Here is a 27960-nt window from a genome sequence, read left to right as displayed (position 1 = left end):
TATAATATTGTTCAAGAGATAATAAACATCACTGCAAATAATTCTATAAGCATTTTTCAACTATTATCTTACCATTTTATGTATGGCCACTGTTGCCTTTTGAATATAAGGAGATGATGAAATGATTTTATTGCTTATTGTTTGTGGAGATATAAAAAATAAAATGACTATATTTCTGGAAATCAAATTATCTGTTTTTAAATGTTTTGTCATTTTTCTGGAAATGTTGACTATATTGTTCCTTTTCATTTCCTACACTATCCTCAAATGAAAGAATGGTGAAAGTAAACAACACAGTTTGAACTATTTCCTTACTGAATTCCTTTAAAATCTTAAAGTAATCCCTACATAATGTACCTTTATACTTACAGTCATAAATAAATGTATTCATGTGAAAAATCCAACCTTACTTTAGAGATGATATATATATATATCTCATGTTATTGTAAAGCCAATTGAAAGAAACTTACTGGGTAGATTGTCTGGTAAGTTTAGAAGTTTCTTCATCATATCTTTCTGCTGGTTTCACAGTAAGTCCCACAGCAGCTCCCACAAGAAATTCTTCTTCACGTCTCATGGGACGTCTTTGTGCTGGTTGCATTCTGAAAAGACTCATGGTTCTTGACCTTGCCTGTCTCTTAGTGTATCCTCTTGTAAGACTCTCAGCACGTTCTCTACCACATCTCTCTGAGTATCTTCTTGCAGGACTCATGGAACGGCCCCTTGCAGGAATCATTGCATGTCCTTGAGCAGGCATCATAGAAAGATCTCTAGCAGGATTTACAGCATAACCCCTTTCAAATCTGACAGGTCGTCCTCCTTCAGGTCCCCAAGCAGGTCGCTCTGCTGATCTCCAAACTGGTACCTCAGAAGATCTTCTAGTAATTTCTCTCATAGGTACTGCCAAAGATCCCCCTTCACCTCTTGAAGCACTTCTGTAGTTGTCAAGTAACTGAAGAAAACAAAGAGAAGAAAAAAGGGTTAACTGTTCAGCTATTAAAATTCAGAGTTAAGATTCCTAAGAGTGTCTAAGTAAAAATAATTTTTTAAATATAAAAGCAGTTATTTCACAACTTATTTTTCAAGCATTTCAAACAATCATTTTCTTGTTTACAACTTTATTTTGAAAAGAGAAACAGAAGAAAACAAAAATCAGGATACATACTTGAAACAGAAAAGTAATAATGGCCTGGTGGTGGTGGCGCACGCCTTTAATCTCAGTACTCGGGAGGCAGAGGCAGGTGGATCTCTGTGAGTTCGAGGCGAGATCCAGGAAAGGTGCAAAGCTACACAGAGAAACCCTGTCTTGAAAAACCAAAAAAAAAAAAAAAAAAAAAAAAAAAAAAAGAAAAGTAATAATGAACCACAGGTAATTAAGAGGAAATTGATGCTTTTTGAGTAAAACTTACATAGTTTTTGTTTTTTTAAAATTATGTATATAGTTTATACTTTAAAAGTAAAATTAAGTAAATGTATTTTAAAAACAAATGGTATGAAACTGATTTCAAGTAAAAACAAGCAATGTATTAGTTTATCTAATTCATAACATAACCATGCTGACATAATATATAATTTTGGTGACTATACTCTATGAAGAAAGAGAAGGATTATAATATATATTGAGTTCTGTCTTTCTATTGGAACTCCAGGTGGATTGAAGGGAGAAAGGAAAATAATGTAACAAGAAGGGATATGGCATGGGGGGTAGGAACACAGGGTAGAGGAGAAGTATGGAGAAGGACAACTAACACTAAAAATCTTTGAAAATGCCATATAGAAACCTACTACTGTGGGTTTATATATAGTTTAATGGAATTACCCTATAACAGGAGGGGCATAGTTTTTATCAAAAACTAAAGTCCAGTGCCAGGTAATCTCTTTTCAAATTGTTTGTCAGTGTGGCCCATCAACCTCCTCTACCAAATGACATACTACTACATTTCTCTTGGTTACCCTCCAGAACTCCTCAATAAGACCTTGTTGCTAAAGACTCCACACACCTGAGTCATGGGACTTGGAAACATCTGTCCCAGATTTTCATATCTATTAGCTATCTTTCACAGTCCTTGAAGTTTCTATGCATGCTACTGGGTAAGAAAAGTCACAATCAGTCTTATCAAGCTATGATCTCTGTTGAGATACACCCACTGGTGCAATAGTAGTGCAAATGTAATAGGAGTAACAGCCACTTTCTGATTGGATTTTAAAGTCCGCTCCACATGATAGAGTACATGTCTGATACCATTAACTGGGTCAAAAGTCCATGGCTAGCTAGGTCATAGGCCCTAAGAAAGAACCTTGTCCTCCTATTATTTTTATAAATGGACATAATAATAAGCTCTCTTCTAAGTTCTTATCTTTATACTCATATGTTAGTGTATCTTTCATCTTTCTTGAGAGAAGCTTCTTTAGCAGTAGATGATAATTAACAGAGATCTACAGGTAGGTAACATACAAAGGATGAGAGACTCTGGACTGCTCAGGCCTACATGGGAGATATACCCTCTTCCTCGAATGCTAAGGAATCATCAAAGAAGAGGGGATGAAAAGACTGTAAGACCCGGAGGGAGTGCGTGCCTGTAATCAAAGAAGTATTTGCATGACATGAGAGCGCAACTACACACAGGAACTCAAGAGTAATTGAGACTGCAAGTATATGACTTGCACAAAATTAAGCCAACCAATATCCCAACACAGAGAAAGATGTAGAATAGAGACTGGTTAATATATAACCGGAATCAAGTGGCTGCTATTCAAGTGCTTTGCACCTGGTGATTCATTTAACACTCATAGATTCTCCATGAAGTAGATACCGTTATCTTCATGCTATAGGTAAGTAAAATAGAGACAGAGTGATGAACTAACTTGTTCATGGTAGCAAGTGTTAAGTGATCAAAATGGAAACCCTACCATTCTGAGTCTGAAAGTCTGCATTCTCAGTACTATAAAGTGCCTTTAAAAAATGAAGTGAAAATTAGTTATTCTAAGTTGTGGTGCATATTCCACTCTGAGCTGAATTATATAGGAATAGATTATGTACAAGATCATTTTAGCACTAATTTCTCTGGAAGTGAGTTTATATACACCTCCACATTAAACATTGCTATGGATTCCAATGAACTAAATTCCTATAAATCACTGTAAAATAAGTGCTATAAATGTATTTTTATAGCTCTATGGATATTTAGCTATCTTACCTACTGTTGTCAGAAATAATTAAATACTTAAGATCCTTCTCTACCATCACCAGACATAAACACTTAAATTAAAATGCTCCTGGATGGCAATCATTCAGTGGAGATATCAAAGTTGTAGTCAGAATGTCCAGTGTATACAACTTACAAACATACACCATTTTTAAGTTGCTTTGTCAAGAAGCATGCATCATTGTATCTCAACAAATACTATCATTCTTGTCATATATTACTAGAATTTAAATAATAAAATACAACACATCATTTTTTAAATTGAATAAATAAAATATGTTTTCAGAATATAAAGTAAAAATACAGAAAATGTTATCAATGATTGACTAAAGAATGAACAATAGGTATTATTAAGGAAGTCTGTACAAATCCTCCTAATGGCCAAACATCTATTTAAATGGAAATTCTCAGGCATATGGACACAGTTAATAATATAGTCTATTAATCCCAGTTGAGCTATAATTACAGTATTGAATCTGGGAAATGTTAAAATAAAAACAAGTGAAGGCAATGTTATAATGCTTCACCAAATTTTCTGTGATCTCACTGTTTCCTATTACCTCCTACACCAAAGTTAGCTGACAAAGTATCTATGACCCTGTTCTCTATCATTATTCATTCACTGACATTCATAGGATTTTTTTTTATTTTGATGACCTATATTTGGCTGTTTCAGTAATAAAAGCAGTTTTCCTACAGACTAACTGGAAGAGTTGTATAAAACCATGGCAGTTGCATAAGACCCTATGGATGATCTCACAGAATTATGTTGAAAATTCATAGTTTAGTGTTAAGAATAAAGGCTGTCTACAAAATGTGGAACACAAGAGAAGCATTCCTGATGTGTGATAAAAGTAGAGGCAAGGGCAATATTTGTGCTGAGTAGTTAAATGCTAGTATTGATACTATTATATTTTTATTACTTCAGAATAATTATAGGAAATAATTTAAATTAATAGTAAAAATTGTTTATTTTGGCTAACAATTTTTTCTTAGATGTTTTAGGCCATAGAAGGTGCTACAAGGGGTCTTGAAATTTTATAAATGCTTCATTTTATAGGTGGAGAAAATAAGAAACATTGTAGTAAATAACTGTCAAAGCTAAGTGAGGACAATGCCAAAACAAAAAAATTAATAAAGTCAGCTAAATTCTCCTCCTACTATACCTCTCTGCATCTAGTATTCACATATATAAACCAACGTCATGTAGAAGACACTTGTGAATTACTTTACTGACAGTATAAGACAGAATTTAAATTAGAGATTCTGAGAAATGGCCTCATAGAATCCAAGCTGACTCTGGAGTGGCTATATAGCTAAGGGAGATCTTAATTTTTTCTGATCTTCCTGTTTCTGCCTCCTAAATGTTAGGATTGCCTACACATGCTACTACATCAAGTTTTATACTGCTGACGATTGAACTCAAGGCATTGTACATAGAAGGCAAATATTCTACCAACTGAACAGATTTCTGAAAGATCTGTTCGTCTTTATTTTATGTATATTAGTGTTTTGCCTGCCTATATGTATAAACACCAGTGCATTCCTGGTGCCCACGGTGGTCAGAAGAAGTGTGTGGTTCTTTGGAATTAGAATTGCTGATTGTTATGAGCCACCATATGAGTTCTGGGGAGTGAATCTGGGTCCTTTGCAAAAGTAGTAAGTATTCTTAACCACCAAGCCGTTTCTCTAGCCATCCTAAATTAGATTTTCAAAAATAATTTTTAAATGTATTTTTGTGGGGTTCATAGTTGACATTTTCAAATTAGAGAGTTGCTTTGAAACAGGTTTCTTACTATGAATTTATCTATAAGAACTAACCCCTTTTAAATAATATCAAGATAAAATTTAGGTCAATCAATTTTGAATTATCATAAATTACTAATTATTTGAGTTTGAAATAATGAAGACTAATCATACTGGGGTTTAATTAAATAATCACTGACAAAAATAAATTGGCATCTATTATATTTTGCATATTTTTTGATGATTAAGAATTGTTCTTTGTAATTGAGTTTGCTGCAAAGTAGTTAAATTATATTTGTTTTTAAAAATTTCTAGTCTGAGCTTGATTATTTAAAACAATATATTATTAAAAATTGCCATAAATATGTGACATTTCAAATCAAATGATAGAATACTTTCAGTGGTCCCATATTTCATTTGTTTTAAATGAGAAACCATATAATGTTTAGCGATACATGTATCTATCATAAATCATTATAAAATAAAGATACAACATGTATGGAAAATATAATACCTAGTAAAGTAGCTTACTTTTTGACTGGGAAATACACACACACACACACACACACACACACACACACACACAAACTAAACTTATAAAATCTGTCACCAACTTAATCTCTTTCCATCTCTTTCCTGTTAGTCTATCTGGGTGTCATATGAGCATTTATCACTTAAAAAATAGCATTTTTTACTACATAAAAAAATAACCATTCTTAATTATTTCTGCTGTTGTGACAGTTACAGTTTCTAACAGAGAAATAACCAGCTTTCTATCTTCTAAAAAGAAAACATGAGCACAATGCTGTGATAATGTTTTTCAGCAGTGATAATCACAGTATCAACACTGAAATAGCCAGCAATGCAAATTTAAATGTGATCATGCTGACCTTTTCCTGTTTGCCACTCCTGTTTTGAAGGAAATTTTTAGAAGTATTTAATTAGTAGAAGATAATCTCTAAACCTAATAAAATTGTGGTATTAAAATGAATTTTTCATAGATTATAAAGTAATTTAGTGTAGCTACCAATTCTCTAGTATGTGAGTGTTAGTTTTGTTTTAGCACTTTTGTTAACTTTTAACAAGGGTTTATTCACAGAAAGAGATGTTTAGTGATTTCAAACAGAACTTCCATATAAACAGAAATAGAATCATAGGCTGAAATTTATTATCCCCTTTGTTTAGTGTACACAGAAAAGTAGGCAATAAAAATGAAAAATTGGGAGACATTAATTTGATGAATATAAGACTACTTTATGCATGGCATTCATTGACTTGTATGTAACACTAACACAAGCTTTGTCTCCTTTATCTTTTGATTTAGGCTATTGATTAAATAATATTGATAATATGCTCAATATGTCTTTCATTTCAGAATTATTCACTTTTGAGTCATCAAACTGATTTTTGTCATTACATATTTCCATAATATTCTCCATCTCTTCCCTCAGGCCTCTGCTCAACTGTCACAGTATCTAACAGAACTTCCCTGGCCATCCTAACATCAATTTATCTTCCATTATTTTACCTTTGAATGAATACTTGTGGAACCTATAAGGAACTTTAAAAATTATCCCTGTTTGGAAGAAACTAAGCCCACAGAATTAAAGTGACTTTTTATCTAAAGTAACTCTCATTATTAGAAACAAGAACAATGACAAAATAAAAAAAAATAAATCCATGATGAGATTAAAGTCTAGTCTTCTCATCTCTTTATTTAATGACTTTTACTGAACAGACTACTGTATTCTTATCTAAGAGATGAAGTTTGTGCTTGTACATCACCATGAAAACCTTATGAACACTGTCTTTAAACTATTATCAGTGGAAAGCTTCACACTTCTAACTCTGAGTGGGAATTTATGTGTTATGAACTGATACATCAGTGAGGACATAACAGTTGCTGAAATATGTGTATACCTGAAGTCTAAATAATCACTAAGTTAAAGTGATTTTCTTAACTCTATAAAAGTGCCGTTTCTAATGTGAAGTAAAATAAAATTAGAAGCAAAAGAACATCTAGTCTAAAGAGATTTGTCAAGGTTCAGTTAGTTCCAAAATATTGGTGACAAACACTGGGAAATTTAGAAGCTTACCAAAAAGATAAACTGCATTATATGTGAGAATTTGGTATGTATGAAAAATTTATGAGGCATTGTATTTTCCAGGTATTTTGGAGAACATAACCAACAGAGAAGTTCTCATTTACTTTGTTAAATTATCAACAAATTTATTTTTCATTATGAATTTGAAAAACATATGCAGTGTGCAATGTCTGTGAAACGTTTTTGGTTCACTTTGTGGTTGACCAAAAGCAGAATACTACACATGCACACATGGTTTTAGGTAGTGAAATTTTCACATTATTTAAATTTAGCCAAAAATGAAAACATTTTTGGAAAAAAAAACATCAAATCAAAAGTTAACATGTTTTATTCTAGTTTTCCCAAAATTATAGTGTGTTTCCTAGTAGGAGAGAATATGATAAAACAGAAGAATACTTGAACTAGACCAGGGTTCATCAGAAATAGTCTCTATGTGAGAGTATTTTTACAGTGCGCCACCTACATGAGAGTCACCTGGTTCTTGTTAACATGAATATATTTTGACCCTAAAAGACTAACTGAATAAGTATATTTGAGGAGTAGAATGGAGCTCCAAATTAGATTTAAAGATCTCCTTAGGGAATGTTGAATACACTAAGGCTTAGAGAAAATATTAGGTAATGTCTGTTGGTTTGTGAGTTTCACAACATGCAGAAGGCTAATAAGTGGACCAACAGTATTCTTGAATGAAAGTACTCATACAGAGTAATGTGGTCTTTCTTGTGGTAATACTTTGTGTACCCAAATAAAGCTTACCTGGGGATCAGAGGATAGAACCAGACACTAAATTAGACACAGAGGTCAGACAGTGGTGGCACACACATTTAATCCTATCATACAAGAGGCAGGGATCTGTCTGGATCTCTGTGAGTTCAAGGCTACACTGGGCTATGTGACAGAAACAGAACCAGACAGTAGTGACATATGCCTTTAATCTCAGGAAGTAATGTGGTAGTACACAGAAATGTATATAAGGCATGAGGAAACAGGAACTTGCTTCCTTGAGGCTAAAGATTTCATAGAGGTAACCTAGTAGCTGGCTGTTCGGCTTCTCTGATCTTTCAGTTTTCACCCCAATATCTGGCTCTGGATTCATGTTACATCTGGTACCCATAGTTTGTGGCACAAATTCATGAAAAAGCTGGTTGCCTGTGGCCTTGTAGACCCCAGGTTAGTTCTAAGTTGCATGTGGCTGGAGTCTCCATCCCATGTGGGCCAAAATCCCTAACCAGCTGGATCCAGATAGCTGGATCTTTAACTTCTTCTCTCCTGGTTGGTTGTAGGCTTTCCCTGGATCCCTATCACAAGCTTCTACCACACTAGGTAGGTGTCTTGAAACCCAATTGAGTTTCTTTTGCACTACATAGTCATCAGAGTTGGTGAGTCAATTAAGGTTTCTTAAAGGGAGAAATTAGTTAAAAGATAATTTTATTCCCACATTTAAAAATGGGAAACAATTTTACAACAGAGGGTGTTTTGTCTGTGTTTCATAACACATTAGGCAGTCTGAAAATGGAACAACTAAATGAGAGGGCAATTAATGTTGATGGGATAGATGTAAAGTTAATTATAAATATTATTTGTTTGATCATTTTGTTTTATCATTTAAAAAGCTGGTTAATATGAGTGCTAAAAGTTTTAGAAAAACTTTGTTAAAACAGATCGTGGAGAAATTCAAACCCAGACAGTGGAATTTAGAAGTGAACCAACCTTAGTTCTGCATTATACAGTTAAAGAGAAACAGCCTAAGGCTTTCACACAGCCAACCTTAATCTATTCAGTAACCATCAGGAATTGTCAAATGCTCAAGGCTGTGTATGAGCTGACTGGACTCCTGTGCAAATGTTAGATTTGAGGAGATTCAAAGAAGCTATAGAGTCATATGGTATGCATTTCCTGTTTGCGAAGCAAATGTTAAACTCGTGTTCAACTTGTAATAGAATTATCCCGCAAAACTAGAAAGTTTTGGTTACATTCCGTGTATTCCTGATCTCTCTAGGACCTTTATCATGAAGGGGCATCGGATTTTGTCAAAGACTTTTTCAGCATCTAATGTGATGATCATGTGATCTTTTCTTTCAGTTTGTTTATATGGTGTATATTATTTTGACAATTTTTTGTATGTTGAACCATACTTGCATCTCTGGGATGAAGCCTACTTGATCATGGTGGATAATTTTTTGATGTGTTCTTGGATTCAGTTTGCCAATATTTTATTGAGTATTTTTGCATCAATGTTCATGAGGGAGATTGGTCTGTAATTCACTTTCTTTGTTGCATCTTTGTGTGGTTTGGGTATCAGGGTAACTGTAGCCTCATAAAGTGTTTGGTAATATTCTTTCTGTTTCTATTGTGTGGAACAATTTGAAGAGTACTGGAATTAGCTCTTCTTTGAAATTCTGGTAGTAGAATTCTGCACTGAAACCATCTAGTCCTTGACTTTTTTTGGTTGGGAGACCTTTAATGACTGTTTTTATTTCCTTAGGGGTTATTGGCCTATTTAAATAGTTCATCTGGTCTTGATTTAACTTTGGTATGTCATACTTATCCAGAAAATTGTCCATTTCTTTCAGATTTTGCAATTTTGTGAAATATAGGTTTTTGAAGTATGACCTGACAATTCTCTGGATTTCTTCATTGTCTGTTGTTATGTATCCCTTTTCATTTTTGATTTTGTTGATTTGGATGCTCTCTCTGCCTTTCAGTTAATTTGGATAAGGGCTTGTCTATCCCTTTATGTTCTGGAGCTTTCAGATGTGCTGTTGAGTCACTAGTGTGAGATTTCTCCAACTTCTTTATGTGGGTATTTAGTGCTATGAATTTTCCTCTTAGCACTGCTTTCATAGTGTCCCATAAGTTTGGGTATGCTAGGCCCTCTGGATAAGTGAGACAGTTGTTTAGTTTGAACTGTATAGGAGCCCCACAGGCAGTGGGATCAGGACCCAGCACTAGTGCATGAGATGGATTTTTAGAGCCTAGTGCCTATGGTGAGACAGTTTGCACAGCCTTCGTGCAAGGAGGATGGGCTTGGAACTGCCCCAACTGAATGTACCAGGCTCTGCTAACTCCCCATGGGAGACTTGTCTTGGAGGAGGTAGAAATGGTGGGTGGGTTGGCGGGAAAGGCTGGGAAGCAGGAGGAGGGAAGACAGGGGAATCTTTGGTTGGTATGTAAAATGAATAGAAAATTAATTAAAAAGAGAAAGGGGAAAAAAGATTTGGTTACAGTTATCTTAGAGGCTGGTCGCCAGTTACAATGAAGGACCTGGTAGAAAGATGAGGCTAAGATTAATGAACAACAATGTAGGGCTAGAGGTATGGAAATTTCCCAAGAGCAACTTATTTGAGAAGGCAATTATGCTGATATAGAAAGACAATCTTTATATGATGACCACACCCTAATTTTATGCCAGATGGCAGCCTTGAAAGTTCAGGACAGAATTGAAGAAGTAGGAAAGCAAATTGAGTTATTTACAAAAGTTATACAGGGCCCCAAAAAACCTCACTGATTTCTTACAAAGGCTATCTTCAGCAGTATATAAAATGATACCAAATTCATAAGCTAGACAGATAATAATTGAATGTCTGGCTTTGGACATTTTCCAAATGCACAATGCAAAAGGATAATTAGGCCATTAAAGGCAAGATCAACACCCTGAGAAGAATGGATCCAAGATACAATTAATATTGAATCTCATGACCATGATGATCCTTGGATAGGAGAGGTGATTTCAAGATGTTTGAAGAAAAATAGTAATGTCAGATGTTTTAATTGCAGTAAACAAGGTCACCTAAAAAAGGACTGTAAACATCACATTCCTAGAAACAATGTTTTCTTCAAGGAATAAAGGCAACAGAATGCCCCTACTTCTGGATTATGTAGAAGGTGTGGTAAAGGCAAATATTGGACTAAAGAATGTAGATCAACAAGATACAGACAAAGTTATCCTTTGCCTTTGCCATTGGGAAACTCTCTGAGGAGCCTCTTGCAGGCCTCCATGACAAATTCGTTTGAGTCCTTTCATGCCATCATAGAAGAAACCCCTTAGAAAGAGCAATTTAAGAACCTAATGCCTATTGTAAAAAGCTATACTGCGCAGGGTGATACAACAGCTATAATAGAACAAAAATTCAGGAGAAACCATAAAGTGATTTTTTTGGCAAACTTATATAAATGAACAAAGCCCCAAATTAAAAATATGAATGAATTATGTTCTCATGGAGGGTCTTACAGACACAGGTGCGGACATAACAATAATCGCACCAGAATACTGGCATCCAAATTTGCCTCTTTAGGAGGTAAATGATCAACTTTTAGGTATTGGAACATTATCTTAAGTGAGACAGAGTGCAAGATGGCTCAAATGTATACAACTGTAAGGACAGAGAGGAAAATTAAAACCATATGTGGCTAATATAGTCATGAATGCATGAGGACATAATTTATTACAATAATGTAATACTCATATTAACATTCCTTGCATCTCAGAAACAAACCATAAATTAACATGTATTTCTAGGAAAAATATTAAAAGGTATTATGAAAAACAGTCACCAACCATTCAGATTGTACAAGAACAGGGCACAACATCTGCTTATCTTTCAAAGACACTAACAGCCCTAACTTTAAAATGGTTAACAGACAAGCTTGTATGGGTTTAGCAATGGCCTTTAACAACAGAGAAACTCCAGGCTTTAGAAGAGCTGGTAGAAGAGCAGTTAAATGCTCAGCATATTGAAAAATCAATCAGCCCTTGGAAATCTGTATTTGTTATTAAAAATAAATCTGGTAAGTGGAGAATGGTAACCAGATTTGAGAGCTATTTACAAGGTAAGTAATTCAGCCAATGGGCTCTATACAATCTGGAATTTCTTTGCCTACTTGGTTACCTAAAAGATGGCCTCTTATAGTTACTGATTTAAAAACCTGTTTCTTCTCAATACCCTTACGAGAAAAAGACAGAGAAAAATTTGCCTTCCTGGTGCCTACTTATAATTCTCAGCCAGTTAAGAGATATTAATGGAGGCTTCTCCCACAAGGAATGTTGAATAGCCCCACAATGTGCCAATATTTTTTATGACACCTGTTGGAAATAATATGTAAACTATTTCATAAATCTATAATTTATCATAAAATGGAGATATTTTATTCGCTAATTCAAATGTGGATACTTTAGAAACAATGTTCGAAGAAATAAAGAAAATTTGGCCTTGTTGGGGATTACATATTGCTCCTGAAAAGATACAAACAGCAGATTCTGTTATTTAGGATATAAAATAGGTCTACAAAAAAATTAGACACCAAAAGGTGCAAATTAGGAGAGATCAATTACAGACTGTTAATGACTTCAAAGATTACTTGGAGACATTTCAAATCTATAGACCATTATTGGGATAAAAAATAATGAACTGAGTGATTTGTTCAAAACCTTAGAGGGTGACAAGGACTTAAATAGTCCAAGAGAATTAACCAGCTGAAGCTTAGAAAGAATTGCCTTTGATGGGAAATAAAATTCAGGATGAACATGTGGATCCAATGCTTGATTCATTTTGGTTATTTTACCCTGGAAGCATTATCCTACAGGAATTTTAATACAGAGGGAAGATATTATAATGGAATGGATATTTCTACCAAATAAACAGAATAAGAAATTTAAAAATTATGTGGATAAGATCTCTGACTTGATTTTAAAGGGATAATTAAGATAAAAAATTAGCAGGAATGTAGGACTTTTAACTAATGATGAAATCAACAAATTATGGGCAGAAAGTGAACTTTAGCAAAGAGCTCGCCATAATTTTTTGGGAGAGATTAACAACAAATATCCCCAAAGTGATAGAATTAAACTTATAAAGAGAGCTAATTGGAACCTGCATTGCATTGCAAAGGAAACACTAATATCTAGAGCCCCTACATTTTATATAGATGCAAACAAACAAGGAAAGGCAGATTACAAATCAGAAAATTTAAATAAAGTGTTTTAAAGTCCTTATAATTCTTTACCAAAATTGTAATTATACGTCATTCTGGTGGTATTAACAGATTTTTTGAACCTGTCAACATAGTTATTGACTCTCAGTATACTAAGAGAATACTTACACATTGAAAGAGAATTTATTCCTCATGACTCAGAATTATCTTTGTTATTTATTCAGTTACAAGAAATAATCATGAATAGGAAGTATCCCTTATATATAACTCACATCCAATCCTATATGGGACTGCCAGGCCCTCTAGCACAAGGAAATGATGATATGCATCAACTATTGATAGGAAATACACTGGAGGCCTCAGAGTTTTGTAAAAAAAAATATCATCATGTCAATAGTAAGGGTTTAAAAAAGGATTTTTCCATAACCTGGCAACAAGTCAAGGAAATTATAAGGAAATGCCCTACTTGTTTTTTATACAATAAATCTCTACTACAAGCAGGATATAACCCAAAGGCTACTTGGAAGAATGAAATCTGGCAGATGAATGAGTTTCACTTTGCAGAATTTGGAAATGTACACCACATCATTGGATACCTATTCAGAATTTTAGTGGGCAACTGCTCTGAGTTCTGAAAAGGCTGATTCTGTAATCACCCATTTGCTAGAAGTTATGGCCATCCTGGGTATATCTGCACAAATTAAAACTGACAATGCTCCAACATATCTCTCTAGTAAAATGAAAGTTTTTTGCTTATTACAATATAAAGCATATTACAGGTATACCACACAATCCTGCAGGTCAAGCAGTCATAGAAAGATCAAATTAAACTCTAAAGGATATGTAAATAAACAGAAAGAGGTAACAAAACCCCAAGAACTGGTTACATAATTCTCTATTAACTTTGAAATTTGTCAATACTAATGAGAAAGGTATAACAGCTGCAAAGAGACATTGGATAATAGAAAAAAACTACAGAAATAAATGAGCCTGTATACTTTAAAGATGCACTGACCTCAGAATGGAAACCAAGATATGTGTTACATTGGGGAAGAGGTTTTGATTTTGTCTCTACAGGAGAAGATAAGCTGTGGATACCATCAAAATTGATAAAGGTACTATTTGAACAAGAGAGACCTCTTAGAAGAGGTGATAGTTCATCAACCATAATCACCATCCAATTTAAAGTAACTTATACCACTAACAAATGCTTTTCATTTAGTCAGATATAACTTGCCTACAGGGAACCTCCCCAAAGTTAGTCTTGGGGAAAGATTTTTGTTTTTGTCTTTCAGGAGAATGAAGGCTAAGTAATCTGAAGAATGTTGGATTAATGAAACATCTGAAGAAAAAGGACACATCATCCAGGAAAAATGTCCCAATAAAAAGAGTAAATTGCCCTATTGATATATCAAATACCTAACAGGATAAAATTTTATAAGCCTTCCTAATATATATAGCAAATGGTCTTTATGTAGTCCAAGTTCAATTACAATTTAAGCTGGCTTTGGAGTTGGAATGTGGCTCTCTCCTTATCTAAACTCAGCATGCTTGTTAAGAGAAAATTCAAAATCTCTGTATCATGTCAGAAGAGTCACCTGATATGGGACAGAAGAAAAACCAAAATTAAGAGACTATAATATTTGCTATTAATCTTATAATTCTTTGGTTTTATTTTGACTCTAAAACTTTTCTTAAGGTATTAATTTTATATCAAAATTTATCAGATTTATATATATTTAAGCTTTTGTCATTATGTTAACAGTCCTGTAGAGCTAACTAATTCTAGAAAAAGGCTTTATTTAGCTTCCTGTAGATGATTTTGGGTTTGAGTCTCTATCAGTTTTCTGCAGGGAACCATGACCATGTCTAGCAGTGACTTTGAAGACTCCAAAATGATGATGGGGCCCTCATAATGATGATTCCATCAGGACGATGATAGTACCAAGCTGAAAAAACTTTTGGACTCTAAACTGCTCAGGACAATTTTGAGATGGCTAGCTGAGATGATCCAGCTGCACAGACTACTCAAGCAAGGACTTGAGAGAAGCCCTGCTTTTTCCCATTATGCAGAGACTGGACAACATATGGTACAGATACCCCTCCCAGGACTTGACAATTAACATCAAATTTTTTCTTTTCAAGACCCCCTAAAAATGCTCTTGCCCCCAGACAGCAGGAAATAATTTTAAGAACACAAAGCCCAAGGGGTGGGGTGGGTGGTTTTGGGTCATTCAATGGGTTATGGATAATTGTCATTGTTTGGGATGGTTTGTTACAAGTTAATTGTTAATGGATATGGAAAAAAGCTAAACAAAGGAAATTAGAATCAGGGTTCTTGAATGAAAAGCAAAGAAAAAAGGAGATATAGGTAAGAGGCAGATTACTGAATCTACTCTGAAAAAAAGATATAGAAATGATAGGATAAATGGTAGATTATTGAATCTATGCTAAAAGGAAAAAAATGGATATAGACATAAGTAAAAAAGGTAGATTATTGAACATACATTTAGAAACCAATTACTAGTTTTAATTATTTTACATTGAATTTTTGTATATTATATAAAAGTTATATATACTGATAGAAATTTGAGATTGATTTTGTTAGAAAATACTGTATATATTTCTAATCTTGTTCAAGGTAGTGTACCAATACAATTCACTTAACAATGTAATGTACATCACTAGTCCTTGAAAGTTATTATTACCAACTAATTAGGATATAAGAAATGCAAGTTAATAGTCATAATCAAACTTGTAATCATATTAGATATGTTTTCAAGGTTAAACAGAAATATATTTTAGACAGATCATGTTCAAACACTTCAGAGATGTATAGAATATGGCATTTAAGATGATTTAATAACACATTTTTTCTTTTTCTTTTAGAAATGAGACATATCTGCTCCTAGCAGCACCAATCTACTTCAGAGAAAATGCTGGGCATTGAAGAAACTCCATATGGAGTTTACTTTCTTTGTGGCAAATGTTAGCCACCGGGCAAGAAAGTACCCTTACATTGACTGCTGACACTATGCTGTCCAAAATGGACAAGCAAGACTCGAAAGAAAAGATTGCTGCACTTTGCCAAGACAAAGTAGGATAGCCCTTCAGAAAATCCTGTTTCACAGAAAAGTATGTCAGGTATGCTAGGTCTGTAGGCTGAAGATGGTGGACCAACATTGCAGAGGAATCTTGGGTGACTGTCCAGGTAGCCAGCTGTTTCTGTCATTTATCACATTTTTTGGAATTCACTTGTTTGCAGTTCCTGCTTATGCAGTTAATATCATTTCCTTCTCACATCTCTGAGGGAGTTGAAGATTAGATTGTAATAGTTATGGTTTTCCTTGTTAACAAATTCTTAAAAGAAATTAAAGAGGTGTAAAGTGTATAAGTTTGAAAGACACCAAAAGATAGTTTTAGGTTGGTAATGCAAATTAGGACAGAAGGCGAATGAGCTATAATCCTTCGGATTCACAAATATAGACTAGATAATAGGGTATTTTTTTTCTGAATTTGTCAAATGCTAATGGACTAGACATTGCTGATGCATTTATTGCCTGTATATATTGTATATACTTATTGTATATATTTTTCTTATATTAATTATAACCTTTTATTTTTTTAGACAAAAAAAATGGGGAAATGTGGTGATATATTGCATACTCCAATAAAACTTACCTGGGAATCAGAGGACAGAGCTAGCCACTAAATTAGACACAGAGGTCAGACAGTGGTGGCACACACATTTAATCCTATGACTCAGGAGGCAATGATCCATCTGGATCTCTGTGAGTTCAAGGCTACACTGGGCTATACGAGAGAAACAGAATCAGAGAGTGGTGACACAAGCCTTTAATCCCAGGAAGTAATATGGTAGGACACAGAAAGGTATATAACGTGTGAAAAAACAGAAACTTGCTTTCTTGAAGCTAAATATTTAATAGAGGTATCCTAGTGGTTGTCTGTTCTGTTTCTCTGATCTTTCAGCTTTCACCCCAATATCTGGCTTTGTGTTTTTTATTATAAGACCTTTTAAGATTCATGTTATACTATCTCAATAATAAACAGCTTGAAAATTGTGTGAGTAGTAAAATTTGTCTGAGTTTCAATTCCCTTAAATGTTAACATAAAAACATAAGCTAACTTCCAGAATTGTGGAAACAAAATAATTTTTCAATGAAATTTATAATTTGTTCTGAATAGTAAACAATTTTTAAAAATCAATGCATATTATTAGTCGTTATAACAAACCACATAAATATAGTATTGGGCATTCTGGAATCTCATTATAATATCTTTATATTCTTTCTTTGTAGAAGAGAAAAAATGTGATCCATTTCAACATACTAGGAACTAAAATCGTGTAAGGATGCTTCAAAATGTTTAATGTGGGATTCCAGTAATCATGAGTATAAAATAAAAATAACTGAATTAAGAATTGTTCCATTTACTTAACTTTAAATTCACATATAACACAGTCAACACAAAATTATAGATGGCATCTATTCTCATCTTTATATTTATCTTGAAGTTATTAACACCATTATTAAAATTGAAGTGTATTCATTCACTCATGTTCACTGTTATTCCATAACTGATGAAACACTCTGAATTGAAGAACAAGTCTTGCCTGTGATAATCATAATTAGCTGAGACAAGGGCTTGTTGGTAGAAGACAAGATACTTGGGGGAAGAATGGGACAAGGTAGGTCACTCTTACCTAATGATCTGAGTTACATTTTGTGAAGAAACTTGAGTATTTCATTTGACTTGTTAGAATTTATTTCTAAAACACAAAGGAGGCATCCACTAAAAAGGAACTACCCTTATAAACAAAGCTGATGCTAATACACAGAAGTTTTTTAGCGAGGATATAGCAGCAAAGTATAAGACAGAGTGATTGAATGACAGAATTCTTGGGTATAAAAGTGCTTCTATACCTTAATAACTTGCAAAATGCACTTAACATCTCTTCCCATACCAATAAAAATTCCCTCAATAAGGTAAATGTTCCTATTATTTCATGGAGATAGTATTAAGTAATATCTTTGAAGATAACAGCAACAGAGGTTTGTGAATGATGATTTCACACCTGTAGATATATTTTAAGAGTTTTTTTTTTTTTTGGATTGGATGGTTGCTGTGGAATACTATTTTATCTAGGCAAAGATGGGTTACTATTGGTGAAATTATTAAGGCCACTCCACGTAGTTAAAAGGGAGGTTTATTTTGTGGGGTAACTTACAAATGAAGGGGTAGGTTGCAGGGTCTGGCAAATGTATAGGGCAGTCCGGCGGTGTTCTCTGGAGAACTCTGCTCGGTCTACCTCCAGTGTCCAGTGTCCCGGAACCAAGAGAGCCACCTCCTCTTGCTCGTCGGTCTTCCGCTTCCTCCTCTGCCCCGCCTTGTGGGCGTGATCATTACTGAAGCCTCAATAGGGGTTGGAACTTCCAGGCCAATGCTGGGATGGCTATCCACTACAGGTTACATTTGTTTATGCTGCAGACTATTACTTTAACTATGTAAACACGTGCTACATTTGTTTATGCTGCATTTAATGATGTATGAATGTTGTTGTGTTTAATTATGTAAATATGTATTGCATCTCTTTCACCTCAACTGCCTATGGCATCTCATTGGCTAATAAAAATCTGAACAGCCAATATCTAGGGAGAAGAGGAATAGGTAGGTGAGGTGGCAGGCAGAGAGAACAAATTCGAGATATCTAGGTTTGAGAGAAGGAAGAAGGAGAAAAGAAGAAAAGAGGAGAGAATGAGGGAGATGCCTGGGGCCAGCCAGGCAGTCCCCAGGCAGCAGACTTGAGAAGTAGTGAAAGTAAGATAAACAGAAAAAAGAAAAAAAAAAGCCCCAGGGCAAAAGTTAGATAAAGAGAAACAGGTTAATATAAGTTAAAAGAGCTAGCCAGAAATGAGCCTAAGCTAGGCTGAGCATTCAAAATGAATAATAAGTCTCTGTGTCATGATTTTGAAGCTGATTGGTGGACTAAAAGAAAAAGCCTGGTATAGATGGCAGCTACCATGCTTTCTATACTGATATTACCTATATCTGAGATGTCTCTTGTTACATATCCCCCAAATAATGAACATGTATTATATTGTTGTGCTTAATTAGGATTTGATCCAATGTTTTCACTTATTTGACATTTTTTCCAAGGGATAGGAAATGTGTGCACAAAATTGTTGTTAGGTTTCAGATCTTTCCTAAGAATTTCTGATGCTCTCTACACAGAAAGTCTTCTTTGGAATTAGTATATATGATTTGAGGGGTTCCTGTGTGCCCAGCTGTCATGTAAAACTACCCTCTTGGAAGATAATAGTGACACTGTATCAATAAGTAAAGAATACAGATGACAATAATTGACAATTATTTTGAAATAACACCTATTTTTCCCTGAGAGCTCCAGAATATTATTTCTGTATTTCTTTTTTATTTCCCTGACAACTCTCTTGGTAATAAGTAAAGATACACATTGAAAATTTTAATGAAGGAAAGGGCAACATGAAGTTATTCTTTTGTGTATTTATCCTTGAATTAAGTTAAGACATTAGAAATTGACCACACAAAGAACCTAGTTATTTTCTCCCTAACTACTAGAACCTGTATTTGTGTGTGTGTGTATGTATCACAGTTCATCTTTAATTAAATCTAAATGAAAAGGTAAGGTAACATTGGTTTGAAGAAGCTCATGGGTAAACAAAAGATTTTCTAGAACTCTAACAAGATGTAACCTCTGACCATGTGAACCAGTAATCTTTACAAGGAGTAAAAAATCTTACCCATTTGTCTTTTGAAGTATGTAGTGTTTGTTTTATGAAATGGTCAGCAATGAATACAAATAAACTATTGTTTAGCTGTGATAAAACCTTGTATTTAAGAAGCCATGTCTCTAAATTAAGGTGGAGACTGAAGAAGACAAATAATATCAACTTCTGGCCCAACATGCATGTTTATACACATCCACACATCCCTGCAAACACATTTACCCACACATGAACACACACACACACACACACACACACACACACACACACACACACACACAGCCTTACCTTTAAGTCAGTACAGATTTTGGTACTAAGTCATGCTTAGTTTGATTTCTTCGTTGAGCATGATCCATTTTGTAAATTATGTATTCTTCATTAAAGGAATTTCTCTCAACTATCACTAATATCATAGTCTCTTCAACAGTTTTTAGTTCTTAATTTCATTATGAGAGTTTTTTCTTTGAAAGATCAGTTATCTCTTTGATACATCTGCCTAAGTTCCCACATAATTCTATAACATAGTAAAATACTGCATAATTGACATTTAAACAAGAAGAAATACATTATAAAACTTTTGCATACATTAGAATTTGATGATTGATTCTTATTTTGCTAAGTTAAAGAATTTCTAAACCATGAACAATAAGAATTGGACAAGAATTTATAGAACCTTAGTTTTCTAAATATCAAAACTAAAGATAATAAAAGTTCAATTACTCAAACTCAGAAATTACTTATTTACCTATTTACTAAACAGAGAGACTGGGTGCTTTTAAAATAAATTATTATTTATAAATTTTCTGTTCATTTTACATACCAACCACAGATCCCCCTCTACTCCCTCCTCCTGCCCCTCAGCCTTCCCCCTCAACCCACTTCCTATTCCCACCTCCTCCAAGGCAAGGTCTCCCATGGGAAGTCAGAAGAGCCTGTTACATTCAGTTGAGGCAGGTCTAAGGCCTTTCCCCCTAAACTAAGGCTTCACAAGTTGTCCCACCATAGGTACTGGGCTCCACAAAGCCTGGTCGTGCACCAGGGATGGATCCCTATCCCCCTGCCTGGGGGCTTCCCAACCAATACAAGCTAAACAACTGTGTCACCTATCTAGAGCACTTAGTCCAGTCCCATGGGGGCTCCACAGCTACTAGTCCACAGTTCACAAGTTTCCACTAGTTTGATTAGCCGTCTCTGTATGTTTTCCTATCATGATCTCAATATCCCTTGCTCATAGAATCTCTCCTCTCTCTCATAAACTGGAATCCTGGAGCTTGGCCTGGTGCCCCACCATGGAGCTCTGCATCGGTTTCCATCAGTTACTGGATGAAGGCTCTATGATGACAGTTAGTGTATTCACTATTTTGATTACTAGAGTAGGCCAGTTTAGGCACGAGAATGGGTGCCTTTTGATACTATCCAGAAAATGAATTTCAGTACAAGCATATTTTGATAATGGCAATGAAATTCCTTGCACCTGAGATTTTCAAAAAAGTTCTCATAATAAATAATATCTTTTCCAACATATTGCTTTAAAGAACTTAATATTTCCCCATATTTGAATTTATGACATAAAATGTTAGCTTTATACTAGCAAATTTCAAAAATATTTTATGGTCTTTTTTTAAAAGTAATAAATATTATTCTGCATTGTTGGTATTTATGGAGAGTCATTATGAAGAAAATATTATTCACATCTTAAAGTTGCCTAAAACTTTTAAATGGATATACATGATGACTGCAAAGTCCTATGCATTCCTTAGCAATGTAAACAAAGCTCCTTACAAACTGAACTAAACTTTTCACATGACAAAACATTATTGTACTCTCCAATTTCAATACGACAATGTAAACTAAATAGTTGATTACTACTACATTATCCGTTTGAATGAAAAAAATAATTTTGAAATTACAATAACCTCTCAACTATTTTTATGACTTTATATGCTCTCTGCACTTTAATTTATCCTTTGCTATTTATTAGATTAAGTCCAAATTTCTGAACCTGGTGTTCAAATACAATTTCAGTTTGTTGTAATGATATTACTTTCTTATGAGTTCCTTTTCTGGTGTTAGATTTTCCACCTCACTATTCCATTCTCACAGTTGCTCATAATTATTTATTTGTACCTTTGCTAAGTTTGTTGGCCATACTATGGAAAGGAAAACCTCCCTGCATAGTTACAATTAAACCAATTCCTGTATGCACCAAAGCAAAAATCTGCTGCAAATACCCTTTTAATTTAATTATTCTAGCCCCCTCACTATAGGAGAAGGCAACCCAGAGAAGTGAATTCACTTGGTCAAAAGTTTTGTATTTAATTCTGGTTATAATCTGGAGTCTAAGTTGACAGATGCCCAAGCTCAAAATCTTTCACTGCCTGCCATTTTATTTCATTGAAACTCATATTAACCTTTCCCACCCACTCTTGCCAACATCTCAATACCCACAGACCTAACCCTAGAATCATGACTCATGAAATGGCTTTTTCATGAATCATCCTTGCTTGGTAACTCATCCCTCCAATCTTCAATATGCCCCTATTACCATCTCCACACCCATAGGCCTGACTTCAGACCAATGCTCTTGAACTGGCTTTGCCTGGCATATGTCCAATGAAGTTGCTCATATACCAGGCTTACCTGGCCTATCTTTGATTACATATCCCCTGCCCATCTAAGGCAGGGCATAATCTCTCATTGGATACACAATCAAAGGAAGAAGTCCACATTCCTAGGTCACATGGCATAACTAAAAAAAAAAAAAATTATAAAAGGCCACGACAGCATGTCTCCAATCAAACATACTAGTCCTGTAGATATGTTCTCTAAGAGTTACCTAAATGAACCCCAGGACACAGAATTTAAAAAAAAATCATGAAAATTTAAATTTTTTGTGGTGATATTTTAATTGTGCTGAAATATGATTGTATTTGTTTGCTAATAAATAAAGTTTGCCTGGAGATCAGAGGTCACAAAGCAAGGTCACATATCCAGGCAGTGGTAGCACATGCCCTTAATCTGATCACATGGCAGGCAGAGTTTCTGTGTGGTCAAGGACACAGTCAAGTGTGGTGACATGAGCCTTTAATCCTAGTACCAACCACAGAAACCTGGAGGTCTGTATAGACAGGCAGTAACGAGGAAGTCATGTGGCTTGGCTTAGAGCCAATGAGAAGGCAGAACAGGAAGGCAATGAAAAACACAAGTTAGTCAGGAAGAAACTCTCTCTGGGGAAGCGAGGACAGCAATGTGGTAAGATAAGGTAGTCATGGCTCTTCACTAGTTCTCTGATCTCTTTGGCTATTACCTCTGTATTTGGCTCTGTTTCTTATTTAATAAGACTGTTTATAAATTTGTCTACAGTTTTTTTATCAAAGAATTCAAGAAGTTCAAAGAAGAGAAATACCTCATGAACTTTAAGAAGTTAACAATAAATGCATGATTGTGGTTGAAGAAGATAAAAAAAAAACTAAGGCTGAATGAAATGATGAAGACAATACATGATTTGAAATCTAAATTCAGTAAATAGAATTACTGAAATGATGATATTTAAAATACTCAATAATCCACCCATAAAACCAGAAAAAGCCTTATATGTAGAATGGATCAAACAGAAGAAACAATGGTGACTTGAAGATAAAATAGCAGAATTAGGCTGGTGGGAATCCACTCCTCTGGTGCAGTCCCCAGGATTTGGCCAGCAGGTGACAGACTTGCCTGCAGGCTACACCACCACTGCTGTCAACCACTGGATTCTGTTTCCTAAGACCCGCTCTGTTACCTACACCTAACTGATCATCCTCCCCATGGCCAGCCCTCCCCTACAACTCCAGCAGACTTCATAAGCACAGGCACAGCCAGGTGGAAGAACAGACTCAATAGGCACAGTTACAGCCCATACTAGTCAGAAGAACAAGAGTATATGCTAAATATAGGCACCCAAATCCCCACAAACTTCAGGTAAGACAATCCTACTGAACCTGAAGGTCTGCCAATCATCAGAACTCTTGGCCATTTCAGGCCAGAAGACACTAAAGGAAGCAGACAAGAGAGGAATAAAACACCCATGCAACAAAGACAACACAAGAATCAACACTCAGACCTATAATTATCCCAAACCTAGGTTCATAAATGCCAGTTAAGAATACACTCAATGCCAAGCAGTCGTGGTGCACACTCGGGGAGGCAGAGCCAGGCAGATCTCAGTGAGTTCAAGGCCAGCCTAGTCTACAGAGCAAGATCCAGGACAGACACCAAAACTACACAGAGAGAGCCTGTCTACAAACAAACAAACAATACACTCAACAATATAATGGGCAATACAGTACAACCAGAACCCAGTCACCCTACAACAGCAAGACCTGACCATTTGAACGCAGCTGACGCATAAAAAGATGACCTTGAAAACAACTTTATGAAGATGATAGAGGCCCTTAAGAGGAAATGAAAAATCCCCTTGATGAAACTGAGGAAAAGACAAATTAGAAGAAATGAATAAATCCCTTAAAGAAATCCAAGAAAGCAAATAAAAAATAATTACACAGGTGAAGGAACTGGTGAAAGACTTGAAAACTGAAATAGAAGCAATAAATAAAACACAAACTAAGGGAATTCTGGAATTGAAAAATCCGGATAAATGAACAGGAACCAACAGAATACAAGAGATGGATGAGAGAATCTCTGCCACCAAAGATACAATAGTGGAAATAAATTCTTCAGTCAAAAAATGTTAATTCCAAAACATTACTAACACAAAACATCCAAGAAATCTGGGACACCATGAAAAAGCCAAACCTAAGAATAATAGTGATAGAAGAACAAAAAGAATCCCAGCTCAATGGCACAGAAAATATATTCAACAAAATCATAGAAGAAGACTTTCCCAATCTAAAGAAGGAAATGCCTATAAAGGTACAAGAAGTTTATAGAACACCAAATAAACTGGACCAAAATAAAAGTTCCCTTGCCACATAATAATCAAAACATTTAGCATACAGAATAAAGAATATTAAGAGCTGCAAAGGAAAAAGGCCAAGGAACATATAAAGCAGACCAATCAGATTTACCCTGTCTTCTCATTGTAGACACTAAAAGGCAGAAAGTCCTGCATAGACTATTTGTAGACACTAAGAAACCACATATGCCAGTCCAGACTACTATAACCAGCAAAACTTTCAGTCACCATAGATTCAGGTATTTCATGACAAAACATGATTTAAACAAAACCTATCCACAAACTCAGCCCTACAGAAATTCTAGAAGGAAAACTCCAACTCAAAAGAAGTTAGCTGCACCCCTGACCCCCCAAAAAAACAAACACAAGTAAAATTCAAAGCACACCAGCAAAATCCAAAGAATGGAAACACACACACACACACACACACACACACACACACACACACACTATCACTACTACCAACAAAATAAAAAAAAATAACAGGAATTAACAATTACTGGTCACTAATATCTCTTAAAATCAACAAACTCATGTTGCCAATAAAAAGACACAGGCTAACAGAATGGATATGAACACAGGATCTTTCCTTCTGCTGCATACAAGAAACACACCTTAACTTCAAAGACAGACACTACCTCAGAGTAAAGGGTTGGGAAAATACAAGCCAGTGTAACTATCTCAATCTCTAACAAAATAGACTTCAAAGTTAACAAAAGAGATGGAGAAGGTGAAGAAGGATTTATATGCATAAAGGGAAAAATCCATGAAGATGAATTCTCAATTCTGAATATCTGTGTTTCAAATACAAGGGCACTCATATTTGTACAAGAAACACTACTAAAATTTAAATAACACATTGACCATTGAACGATGATAGTGGGAGACTTCAATACCCAACTTTTACCAATAGACAGGACATAGAAACAGGGAGTAATTGGAGAACTGCTGAAGCTAACAGATGTTATGACTCAAATGGACTTAACAGATATCAACAGAACATTTCACCCAAACACAAAAGAATATACCTTCTCAGCATTCCTGGAACCTTCTCTAAAATTGACCACAAGCTTGGTCACAAAGCAAATCTTAACAGATACAAAAAAATTGGAATAACCCCCTGTATCTTATCAGATCACCATGTGATAAAGATAGGGTTCAACAACAACACAAATTACAGAAGACCTCCAAATGCATGAAAATTGAACAACTCTCAACTGAATTACTACTGGGTCAAGGAAAAAATAGAAAGAAATTAAAGACTTCCTAGAATTCAATACAAATGAAGTCTCACACTAGCAACTTAATTATACACATAAAAGCTTTAGGGCAAAAATAAGCAAACTCACCCAGAAGGAGTAGATGGCAAGAAATAATAAAACTCAGGGCCAAAATCAATGAAATAGAAAAAAGGAGAACAATGCAAATAATCAATGAAATAGAGTTGGTTCTTTGAGAAAATCAACAAGACAGACAAACCATATAAATTAACAAAAAGACAGAGAGAAAATATCCAGATTAACAAAACCAGAAGTAAAAATGAGGATATAACAATACACACTGAGGAAATCCAGAGAAGCATTAGGTCATACTTCAAAAATCTGTACTTCAAAAAATTGGAAAATCTAAAAGAAATGGACAATTTTCTTGATAGTTACCACATACCCAAAAGAAATCAAGACCAGATAAACAATTTAGATCGATCGACCTATAACCTCTAAGGAAAGAGAAGCAGCTGTTAAAGGTCTCACAACCAAAAAAAAAAAAAAAAACAAAAAAAACAAAAAAACAAAAAAAACAAAAAAACAAACAAACAAAAAAAACTCAGGACCAGATGGTTACAGTGCAGATTTCTGCCAGAATTTCAAAGGAGAGCTAATACCAATACTCTTCAAATTGTTCCACACAATAGAAACAGAAGGAACATTGCCAAATTCTATGAGGCTACAGTTACCATGATATGCAAACCACACAAAGACTCAACAAAGAAAGAGAATTACAGACCAATCTCCCTCATGAACACTGATGCAAAAAATACTCAATAAAATATTGGCAATACCAAATACAAGAACATATAAAAAATCATCCACCATGATAAAGTAGGCTTCATCCCAGAGATGCAGGGATGGTTCAATATACAAAAATACGTCAATGTAATCCACCATATAAATAAAATTGAATGAAAAAAAAGCATGATTATCTCATTAGATGTTGAAAAAGCTTTTTACAAAATCCAGCAACCCTTCATGATAAAGGTTGTGGAGAGACAAGGATCATATACAAACATAATAAAAGCAATATACAGCACGCTGACAGCCAACATCAAATTAAATGGAGATACTCTCAAAGCGATTCCACTAAAATCAGGAAGAAGACAAAGCTGTGCTGTGGGATACCTTTCTCTATGCTATGAATATGGGTTGTTCCCACTGGCTACTAAATAAAGTTGCATTGGCCTATGGCAGGGCAGAATGGAGCCAGGCAGGAAAATCTAAGATAGACAGTGAAAGGAGAAAGGAGAGTAAGGGGAGATGCCAAATCACTGTCCAAGGAACAACATGTAATGGGACGTAGGTAAAGCTATGGAACACGTGATACATAGATTATTGGTTATGGGTTGAGTTAAGTTATAAGAGCTATCTAGTAAGAAGCCTGAGTCATAAGCCATGTAATTTGCAATTATTATTAAGCCTCTGAATGATTATTTTATAAACAACTGTGAAACCTCAGGGCCAGCTGGGAGCAGATAAACACAGGACCATGGGGAGAGGTGGGACCAGAGAAACTTACAGCTACAAGGCTGTCCATTCTCTCCATACCTATGAAATTTAGAAATGGAAGTTCTAGCTAAAGCAATAAGACAACAAAAGGAGATCAAGGAGATACAAATTGGGTAGGAAAAAGTTAAACATTTGCTATTTTCACATATATGACAGTATACATAAGTGACCCCAAAAATCCTACCAGGGAACTCCTACCTTTAGTGAGATGGCTGTATACAAGATTAATTTTTTAAAAAATCAGTAGCCTTCCCATACAGAAATGATAAACAGGTCAAAAAGAAATCAAGGAAACAACACCCTTTACAATAACCACAAATAAGATAAAATATGTTGGAGTAAATCTAACAAAAATGAAAGACCTGTATAACAAGAACTTTATGTCTTTGAAGAAAGAAATTGGAGAAGCAACCAGAAAATGGAAAGATCTCCCATGCTCATGGATTGGTAAGA

The 27960-nt window shown here is 34.8% G+C and overlaps 1 protein-coding gene across 1 annotated transcript in view; it reads right to left on the bottom strand.

The window, feature by feature from the left end:
• Window positions 1-466: 466 nt before the first annotated feature.
• The window catches only part of LOC118574754, an 84228-nt gene continuing 56734 nt past the window's right edge, over window positions 467-27960 (bottom strand). The window contains exon 4 of the mRNA XM_036175650.1: window positions 467-952. Within this exon, the coding sequence (XP_036031543.1) occupies window positions 467-952 (486 nt within the window). The remainder of the gene's footprint in view (window positions 953-27960) is intronic.

Source organism: Onychomys torridus, chromosome X, assembly GCF_903995425.1.
Source record: "Onychomys torridus chromosome X, mOncTor1.1, whole genome shotgun sequence".
In the NCBI taxonomy this organism is placed as follows: Eukaryota; Metazoa; Chordata; class Mammalia; order Rodentia; family Cricetidae; genus Onychomys; species Onychomys torridus.
Note: the sequence above shows the minus strand (reverse complement) of the source record. Positions and strands in the feature narration are given on the sequence as shown.